This window comes from Dermacentor andersoni, unplaced genomic scaffold, assembly GCF_023375885.2.
Source record: "Dermacentor andersoni unplaced genomic scaffold, qqDerAnde1_hic_scaffold ctg00000039.1, whole genome shotgun sequence".
NCBI classification, from domain to species: domain Eukaryota; kingdom Metazoa; phylum Arthropoda; class Arachnida; order Ixodida; family Ixodidae; genus Dermacentor; species Dermacentor andersoni.
Window position 1 is genome coordinate 36,386,546 of NW_027314752.1, and position 10,939 is coordinate 36,397,484.

General features: G+C 46.9%; 1 protein-coding gene across 1 annotated transcript in view; it reads right to left on the reverse strand.

Annotated features, from left to right (window-relative positions):
* Positions 1-5,330, reverse strand: part of LOC129382081 (uncharacterized) — a 34,614-nt gene extending 29,284 nt beyond the window's left edge. The window contains exon 1 of the mRNA XM_072285709.1: positions 5,080-5,330. Within this exon, the coding sequence (XP_072141810.1) occupies positions 5,080-5,330 (251 nt within the window). The remainder of the gene's footprint in view (positions 1-5,079) is intronic.
* Positions 5,331-10,939: the final 5,609 nt, after the last annotated feature.

The window sequence follows — 10,939 nt, forward strand, 5'->3', positions numbered from 1 at the left end:
AGTACGTGATATGTTCACTCGTACTGTCAATTGTGACCTTCTCAGCGTTGTCTTTGTTATAGTAGCTCCTAATGGCAGTGTCATATTCCTTCTGAAACTGGTTCTCGATGTAGCGTCCTCTGCGTGATATCCCGGTTATTTTTAGGCTGGGAACAATTGCTGCGCAACGGCAGTTCAACTTGATCGCTACCATTGTTTCTAATAGTTGTTTCCACGAGGTTCTTCAGGACGTGTTCGTCATCTTTCGAAAGTCTGTCTTCGTTAGTCAGTCCCAGATGTTCTATTTCCCAGGAAGACCTCAGTTGCTGGGAAACATTGGCTTCCGTTAGGCATGTGTTGAAGTTCCTTACGGTTTCCAGCTTGTAGAACTTAGGTGGACTTCTGGTATCTCCATGAAGTGTCCATCCTATGATAGTTTCGATGGCGGTCAAGGAGTCGTCCAGTCGATGAATTCTTCCGCTGACAAGCTGCCAGTAATAGTCGGCACCTATAAGGATGCTTATTCCAGGCTCAGGCGAGCCCTGAACTGCGTTGACGTCAGCCAAACGTAAGTTCTTGCTTTTCAACTTTGCAAGTACATTTGTATTTGTCAATGCTGACAAGTCATTGCATATTTCGGGAACTTCTATCGCCTCTACTTCTAGTGAGCTTGAGTCGTACTGGCTATGCAGCGTGACGATAATATTTCCGCGGTGCTGAAACGTTTCCAAATCCCGAGATTGTGAGCTGCTCTTCGGCTAACACAGTGGCTTTCAGCTTCCTAGACAATTCTTCCGTGATGAAGCTGCGTTGACTGCCACCATCAATCAACATTCTTACAAAGCATTTGCTTCCAGTGCCAAGAGCCCAAACTTGGGCGGTCTGCAGAAGAATTCTGTACTTTAGCGAGTCCGTCGATGAGCTGGAAACAGTTGTCTGCGTTTCTGTATTCTTCTGCTTCCATTTTGGGTCACACATCGTGGTGATATGTCGTCCCTTGCATTTCGCACAGCTTAGTCTCTTCCAGCTTCGGCATTCCTTAGCTTTGTGAAATTGTCTAGCGCAGCGGAAACAGCATCCTAATTTGCGTAGTTTGTCTTTTTTCTCGTCTAATGTTAGTTCCATTGGGCAGACATCCACCGAGTGATCTTTGTCTCCGCATAATTTACAACTCTCTGAAGTCAGTTTCACGGTTAACATAGATGCAGAATGTGGTGTCTGGCTCAGACCAGACGCATGACACTGGACCACGCAAGCGCAGTATGCAACTCTCTCCTATTCGTCACAGTAAAGCCACTTATATAGGAAATCATATTGAATGACGATGACGATATGTACACTGAAAGAAACGAAACTGAAACAATAAAGAAGGATACAACATCGCCTCGCGCTTGAAAATACAACACATTGATTTGCAACAACCAAAATAACTCGAACTGAACACTTATTGTTCAGGTAAAGAAAACCCATATCTTTCGACAGGTCGGCGTACCCTAGTGCTGCGACGCAAAGGTTGCTCCACCGAATCCTCTAAAGGAGCGACCACTTCTTCATTAACTTCAGCCCTTGTTTCCGGCGATCGCAACAGTTCCCCCTGTTCAGCGTCTGCGCGGCTTTCAGTCCCAGCGGTACCCGAGTAGTCATGAGGCAATTCCCATGCCCATTGTTCTGTTGTCTGCGACTGATTGCAGGGAACCCGAACTAGTTTAGACGCGTTCCAGCAACGACCGTCGCTCATCAAAAAGCTATTTTTGCCTTTTCTGCCGACAATCTTGAAAGGTCCCATGTAGTTTACCGACGCTTTCCCACCGCCTGCTGGCTTGCGTACACGAACGAAGTCCCCTACACAAAAGGCTGGTCTTTTCGCACCTCGCCTCCTGTCCGTATACTGTTTTGCATACGTCTGCTTCTCCTTAACCCTAGCAGGAACGTTTTTATTCGAACCGGCATGAACACCCTCTCTTGTCGGCAAACCCACTGTATTGAGTCTTGTCCTTGGCTGGCGCCCGTGAAGCAACTTGGCTGGCGACACACCCGTTGTCGCATGCGGCGTCGACCTATATATGCCGAGATAGTCAACCACAGCAGCCTGGAGGGGCCGTTGTTCCAATCGGGCAACCTGCATGAAATCTTTCAGCACGCGGTTAAAGCGTTCAATCGCACCGTTTCCTTGTGGATAGTACAGAGAAGAACAACGATGCGCAATGCCCCTCTCTCTCAAGAATGTTTCAAACATTTGCGATCTGAACTGAGGCCCATTATCTGTGACAATTTCTTCCGGATAGCCTTCTCGGCTGAACACAGTCTGCAAAAAATCGACCACACTCTGTGACGTCACTGTAGATGAAAAGGCAACCTCAGGCCACTTGGAATGATAATCGATCAGCGATATCATGTACCTACAGTTTGAAGGGGCCCAGTCAATCGGTCCCACTATATCCATTGCTAACTTCTGCCATGGTAGCGCTGTAAACGTCACCGGCTGCAGCGGTGCAAACGACGGTTTAGCGGACTTGTCCGCGGCCTGGCAGATATGACAGAAATGGATTGCTTCTTCTACCTGTTTATTCAAACGCGGCCACCAGTAAAGATCACGTAGTCTCTGCTTCGTCCTCACAATTCCTGGGTGACCTTCGTGCGCAAAACCAACAAGGAGCGAGGTTAATTCACTCGGAACAACTACCTGCTCGCCGCGCATCAAAAGGCCATCAACAAAAGAAAGCTCTCCCCGCACGTTAAAGTACGGCATTACTTCTGCTGGCAAAGCTTTTCTAGGCGCCCAACCATGTACCACGTGTACAACAACCTGTTGTAGTGTGCTGTCTGCAGCAGTGGCCACCTGCAGCCATTCCTTTGTTAGGCACTCTGATACAACGGACACAATTTCTTCCTGCATCGTCTGCAGCGAATCACAGTCAAGAGCTAGGCGTGAAAGCGCATCGGCCACGACATTTTGCGATCCCTTTTGGTACTCTATGTCGAAGTTATAATACAAAAGTCGAGCTGACCATCTGGATATACGCAAAGGTCGGCGTCCTGTACCGGCAGCTGAAAGTAACGTCACCAGTGCCTGATGGTCCGTACGCAACAAAAATTTTCTACCCCACAAGTAGACGTGCCAGTGCTCGCACGCGAAGAGACAAGCAAGGGCCTCACGTTCCCCAGCGGAGTACTTCCGCTCAGCAGGAGTCAGGGCACGTGATGCGAAGGCCACCGTGCGTACGCTGTCACCATCGCGTTGCTGAAGAACGGCTCCCAGTCCCTTATCAGAAGCATCTGTTGTAACAATTACATCAAGGTCTGGGTTAAACATTTGTATGACTGGGCTTGAAGACAAAGCTGTCTTAACAAGCTGGAAGCTACGCTCAGCCTCATCATCCCACGTGAACTGTTGACCAGACCGCAGGAGCCTTCTAAGCGGCTCGACGAGATCAGCAAATCGCGGCACAAACCGAGCATAGTAACCAGCGAGACCCAAAAATGACCTCAAAGTGGCAACATCGTGAGGAGCAGGCACTTTCACAATAGCATCAACCTTAGACTGCAATGGTGCGAGCCCTTTTGAGCTCACCGTATGCCCTAAAAAGGATAGTTCTGAAACAGCAAATGTGCATTTCTGGTTGAGCTTTAAACCTGAATCACCAATGCGTTTTAGCACCTGGTGTAGATTCTTGTGGTGCTCCTCACGTGTCTTGCCCCACACAATCACATCATCAATGTAACAAAGTACACCTTTACAATCTTTCAAAATATGCTGCATCATTCTCTGAAAGGCCGAAGGGGCAGATGCAAGGCCAAAACACACTCTCTTAAAACGAAACAATCCTTCGTGTGTGATAAAGGTGGTTAGTCCCCGACTTTCCGGAGTCAGTTCTAGCTGATGGTATGCCGATGCTAAGTCGAGCTTTGAGAAGCACGTTCCTCCAGCTAGTTCATGAAGTAGTTCCTCTGTATGCGGAAGAGGAAAAGCATCGGCAATTACTGCCTTGTTCACTTCACGTAGGTCCACACACAGCCTAATTGAACCGTCCTTCTTCCTCACGACGACAATCGGTGAAATCCACTCCGATGCGTCGACAGGTTCAATTATATCTTCGGCCAGCAGACGTTGTATCTCTGCCGATACCTGTTGCCGTAGCGTGAGCGGCAGGCGTCGGAGCTTCGCAACGACTGGTTTCACAGATGAACGGTATTTAACATGGTGAACAAAGCCTTTCACATGCCCTAACTGTTCCGTGAACAAGTGCGCAAACTGTTGCGTGAATTCTGAAGGAAGTGAATCAGGCATGTCACCTGGCAGCAATTCAAGGTTGAGCCGTTGATAGTGATTCCCAGGCTCCGAACGGCATCAAGCCCCAGCAGCGAAGTGCCCTTGGTTGTGACATGAAAAAGCACACTGGCTGTGTTTCCCTTGTAAGATACGTCAGCAAGAAAGCAACCGCTTAACTTGATTTGTTCTCCGGAATAGTTACACAAATTGGCAGTCGGCGGTCGCAACGAGTAGGTGTTGGCTAGATATTTGTGGTAGTGCTCTTCACTGAGCAAAGAAACAGTAGCGCCCGTGTCGACAAGCAACGACAATCTTATCTTCCCGATAGAAATGTTGGCTCGAATATCTTTCGCCGACGCATTACGGTTACCGATTTGAAGTACCGTGACGGCGTTGGCCTTCTCGGGCTTCCGAACGGCATATTTCTTTTTCTTCGATTTGCACATGCTTGAAAAGTGACCAATTTTTCCACAAGAGTGGCAACGCTTGTTTTTCGCCGGACATGCATTCGAGTTAGCCATATGCGATGACGAACCGCACCTGTAGCAACTTCTTTGCTCAGAGTCTGACCTTTTTCGCACATCTTGAATCTTGTTCACAGAGCTATGCGCGAATTCCCCGAGCTCTTGTTGCGTTTGCTCAATTTGCTTCCCGATGTCAACAGCACGCTGCAGTGTAAGCGAAGAACCTTCATAAAGCAAGCGTTCACGGGTTGGTCGTGACGAAGTGCCTTCCAGTAATTGGTCTCGAATCATGCTATCGGTAGCACTGCCAAAATTGCAAGTAGACGCAAGGTCCCGAAGACTTTGTAAATGCTTGAAAGGTCTCACCAGGCAGTTGTCGTCTTTGGCGAAACCGCGGTCACGTCTGCTCCTTGTGGAAGGATGCTGTAGAATATTCGCTGGCCTTCAACCCCGAGCGAGTTTAGCAGAATTGCCTTGCAACGCTTCGGCTTCAGTTCATCGCCGCCAATGGCCTCCAGGAAATTCAGGAATACGCGTTTCCACTGCTGCCAAGGCACAGCGGGGTCACCGGGTGCAGGCAAGAAAGGGGGCGGTGCTCGGAAACACCCGAGCGGCATGGCTCCGATACTGACCCTCGTCGCCAATATGTGGTGTCTGGCTCAGACCAGACGCATGACACTGGACCACGCAAGCGCAGTATGCAACTCTCTCCTATTCGTCACAGTAAAGCCACTTATATAGGAAATCATATTGAATGACGATGACGATATGTACACTGAAAGAAACGAAACTGAAACAATAAAGAAGGATACAACACAGAACCTTGGAAATTCTCATTGGATTGTCGTTTTGCTGTTGAGGCTTGTTCTCTCTTGTCAGAAGTCATCATTATAGTCTGTTCCCGGCTTCTTACTTCAAGACTCAAGAAGTCTAGAAGAACAGATATTTCATTTAGCCGGTCACTAGTAACGCCTGTATTTGTCGAAGACAAGATGCGCTGATTATAACGGACTACCATTACTTGCGGAAGATTTTGTATTATAGCAGTTTTCAGAAGCACTCCATATTCTTTTTCTTCGACGCCAAGGTTATGCAGGGATCTCATGCGAGTCTGCACTGCTTCATGCAACCTTTGAAGCCTTTCGAAATCTTCGCAAGAACGAACTTTACGTAGGTTTAGAAGGCGACGCATGTGGTCGTTAACAATCAGTGACTTCTGACCGAATCTTTCTTTGAGAAGTTCTATAGCTGTGCTATAGCTCTCGTTAGTTGTCGACAGGCCGTTGATGACACCTTCCGCTTTACCCATCAAGTAGCTCCGAAGATATTTCAATTTGTCTACGTCGGTGATATATCGGTTCTGGTGAACAGTAGACTCAAATTGATCCCAAAATTCTGGCCATTTAATGGGGTCACCATGAAACTTCGGCACATCGAGCTTCGGCAGCTTAACGTATGCGCGTGCTTGACAAAAGTCATCGTGAGATTCGCACGTAGTCGTTGTTTGCTGATCGGATAAATTGCGTTCAGCGCGGGATTTCGCGAGGACGATAGATTCTTGATACTGTCCGACGCTTTGAAGCTCATCCTCAAGGTTATCATCGGTAACCTGCTCTTCTACTTGGGTATCAAGGTCCGTAAGCATAGTTTCCTTTATCTTCAATAGGTTAAGATGGTCGGTCAGCTCACCATATGGCGTTGGTTCCGTCTGCATGAGAGTTGTCATGTCGTTGATGATCCTGGTGACCGCCGCTCGAACGGTAGCACGCTTCCGTCGTAGTCTTTCCATGTCGTCACGTCGGGAATGGTAGGCCTCATGATGACGTGGATCGTTCTTCAATTCTGTCGCAGCGTCGTCGCGTTGATCACGTCGGTCACGTCGCGTTGATCACGTCAGGAACAATATCGTTCCTGGTGGTTTGCCTCTGAAAATATACTTAGTAGCAAGTGAGCGTCTTTCATGTGCAGGTCTCATTTTTTTCACGTTTCCGCGCTCCCCTTTGCAAAAATGATGTGAATTCAGGCACACACTGCCACCACCAGCAAGGGAGAGCCGACACTGCCAAAAGTCACCAACGTGATGTTTTCGACTCCCCGTAGTGTAATGCAGGGATTTTTTCAATAAATTTGCTAGCAATCAATGAAAGCCTGCTGTATGTGCTTGATGGTGCAGTCCGAACAAAGCCCTGGCCAGTTTCAGTTTTAAACATGGAGTTGCAGTCATCAGCAATGCACATTTTCTCAGTACTGCACTGGCACAGAGCTACCGGTGGAGTTGCAACATGATGCACAGCACAATTGCGGCAATGTGCATCCGTGCACTTTCTTATTTTTGGGGGGGAGAAGGGGAACTTCCTGCCGAGACTCTAACAAAACATTTTACAACTAATCTGCTGCGGCAGGGCTCATGCGTCATATGCCATGAAAAAGGCGCATTCAGGGAACCAGTACGTCTACTCTGTAGTGCATGTCACACTGGCTGTAGACCTTGAGTTTTTGTCCTCCAGAAGGCTGATGAAAAAGGCACCAACAGCGACTGAAGAATGCATCCAAGGGCCACCAAACAAAAGGCCCAAGAATATGCCTGATGGTAAAGAGACCAGACAGTACAGCCTTGGCGTATTTTAATTAAATGTCCACTGCTTGTAAATTTTTGCATACCATTTACTACACACAGAATAAGCAGTAACTCGTGTAGTGATTCCCTGGATAGGAAGAGGACAGGCACGTGCCAGATGTAACTGTCTGGGCATTGCAGCAGTGAACCCAGCTTTCAGTCATGGCTGGATGCAACTGCCAGCAAGACATTGTGAAGCAAGGCAAAAAGGGACACAAAACACTGCCAGCAAGTGCCAATGCCGCAGTTGCAGCAGACGCTGTAGGCCAAGCCACAGCACTTGTGAGCAGTATTACGTACAAAGGGTCTGTTCGATTCAGCTGCACCACTTGAACCAGTTCACGCGGTGCCGCACCTTGCCGTTCGTTTCAGCGGTGTAGCTTAGCACCCCCTGCACCCTAGCGTTCCTTTCAAAAAGTGCAGCAAAGGTGCAGCGCTGGTTCAGGAATTCTCAGACCCTGCTCTGCCGGTGGTGCCGCGTTGGTGCACACGCGGTTCACGAACTTCCACACTTGAGAGCCGACCACAGCAGACGATGTCAGCGAACGACTTGCCGATGCTGTCTGTACTTGTAAACGGGGCGCAAACGCAGGTTACCCCTGTAGTCGACGAGGATGGGAGTCGCATTCCCTTCGGCGATGGTTTTGCCACAGAACGCCAGGTATGTTAACTCTTTTTAGTCACATGGGGTCAATTTCTTGTTGTAAGCTCCTTCAATTCAGCTGTCAGCGCCTGTGAATATGGTTAACACGATGTATTCTTTGTTTAGCTATAGCAGTGTGCCTGTTTGTCAATATGCCAGTACTGAAGTGTACAAAATGCATGTTATTCTGATCCAGAAATTTATCGCGCTTTGTTTCCCGTGCAACAAAGGTGGAGGGAATAGTAAATACGTAGTAACATGCGTAAAAATTAGAAATGTTGGCTGCGACAAAAGAAAGAAGGCGTTAACATTTATTTGTTGCACTGCACAGTACAAACTCGTATGCCAATCGTGAAAAAATTGAAGTAACTATTAGTAGACTTCGCTGTGGCATTCTGGCACCCTCACCGATTTGTCACATGTGTAGTGAAGATGAGACCATAGAAAATTTTTTTAAATTCTTGTCGACGATTTATTAGCTTAAGTAAACGAACCCTACAAACACCACTCTGCTTTCTTCAATTAGATTTAACTGTTCAAAATGTACTATCTTTGGGTGCCCCTACACTTCGGCATAGCGACAGGAAGGTTAGCGCTGCCATCTAAGATTTTCTTTTAGGATCAATGAGATTTCAACTCTGAATACAAAATTTCAAGCTTCTTTTTCTTTCACTAAAATTGAATTTGAACTGTTTTATTATAATTATGGTAGAATTTTCATTTTCGTAAAATCATGCAGGCTCTATAATCTTTGCCTTTTGATTATTACTTACCTATTATGAAATTTTGACCTATTTTACACTTTCCTATAAACTACCCAATTCTTGGCCAATCCCCCAGAGTGGGTACGTGCCACTAGGTCACAAGAATCTACATGTACATCTACGTCTGAGTGCATAGGTTGACAAGTCGCTCCTATTTACTACTGAGCCCACGTGTGAAGCTTCGAATACGTTAGTCCAGAGTAGATGCATGCCTACAACTCAATGTGGTACTTTTTTCTGTCACAGATGGGACGGTCATCACAGGGATATTTCGAGAATGTGACACTCACACGTCACCTGCCATGGAGGCAACACCTGCGGACCTCGGCGCCGCACCGATGGAGGAACGATCCGGATCCCCCGAGGCTGAACATTGGAGTGCTCGGAGGACCCGGTTCCTCATTTTACTATACAAAGAGCTTAATCCTCTCGTCGGGAAAAAAGGCGGCCTTAAGTAAGTTTCATTTATTTTCTCATTGACGTGTTAACAAAAAATTTAATTTTAACTTTGTTTGCTTTGCCACTTGTGAGCATATTTCAGCAGCTTTTAATGTGCTACAATTGCCCATTTTTAATCCATTACTTTTTTTTTTCACAGGACAAAAAAGGCCATGTGGCAAGCAATTGCTCTTATGATCACTACACAATTCTCAGCTGTGATGACTGAGCTGCAGGTGCAAAATAAATGGAAGAGCCTTGAACGCTCTTATAAGAAGACGAAAACAAAAAACAATTCATCCGGACAATCAACGGCTTCGTGTGAATATGAAGAGTGAGCACTGTCGACTATTGCATACAGTCTCAAGCTTTTGTATTTGCAACTAATTATTTTCTTCTTTCATAGAGAGCTAAGTGACGTTCTTGAAAAAGAACATCACATTACACCTACAGTGCTGATGAAGCCTGGAGCAACAATTGAAAAAGACAGCAGGTGCAGTTGCCTCATTTTGACAGAAGTTTAGTTATCCCCCTTAATCCTGCACTTTGTTTTTCAGCAAGTCTCCCAGCGCTAATGACGGCATTGACAACATGGAGCCAGAATTGTCAACGGGCAAACCCCTGCCAAGCCCTGCATCAGCTGCAGTTGTGAATGCACACCCAAAGGATGCCTTGCCAAGAAAAAAGGACAGCAGATCGTTGAATTCTCTTTTAAAAGAATTTAAAGAGGCAAAGGAAGAGCGGGCCGAACGCTTTGACAGAAAAATGGCCTTATTAGAGCGGCTGGTTACAGCTGTTGAGAAGGTTGCCAAAACGGCTCCTGAATAAATATTTCCAAAAAGAACAAACACTGATAGTTATGTGTGTGTGTATTGTGTATTATTACCACACAACACAAGACAACCATACAAAGTATTCTGGGGCTTGCAGGCCCTAAACGTCTTGATTCTTTATCTTTCATAAACGTCCCAGAAAGTATATTTGCAGCATTACACAAAGTGAAGCAAAACTTATCTGCATAAGTACTGCTAGCAGCACAAGTATATGCACTTAAGTGTTTTAGCGCTGCTTTTTGGCAATTGCCTTTCGCAGGCACTCACTGTAGCCAGAAGTGGTCACCAATGCACTGCGTCCAGTCTTTGAGCGCCTGGCTGGCAAAAAACTGCTGCAATGGTGCCAACGAGGGCAGACGCAGAATGCCAATGAGGCACTGCACTCTGCGATTTGGAGCCTTGCTCCTAATGACAAAAATTCTTCATTGCTTGCAGTTGAGGCAGCACTTGCAGAGGCAGTGATGTGCTTCAACCTTGGCACCCATGAAGCCAGCTCAAGTATATTGAGAGAGTTGCAATTAGAACAGACCTCTAAAGGTAAGTCGGAAGGCCACTGAAAAGGACTGTCGTTGCTATGTTAGTCAATAAGGCTGTGAGCAGGCGTTGACAAACTGTGGAGTGAGAATTTGTAAAAGTCGCCAGAGAGTTTGCCTTCATAGATTTTCATAAGAATCAGGAAATGTCACACAAGAGTGTGGAACAAATATACTGAGGACAGAAATGTGTTGTATATGGTGTGACGAGCATGTGACGCCCCCTCGGGCACAATCTTTGGTGGCCCTCCAGGCTCGGTGGGCAACATTCGTCCCCGCACCAAATAAACACTGATGAGCACAGCTGCTCGCGGTCAGTGATCGTTCACCACCACCACGCTGCAAACAGTCACTCTGACGGAAGGGGCTCTGACAGAGCTACTGAAGGGGCTGCCGTA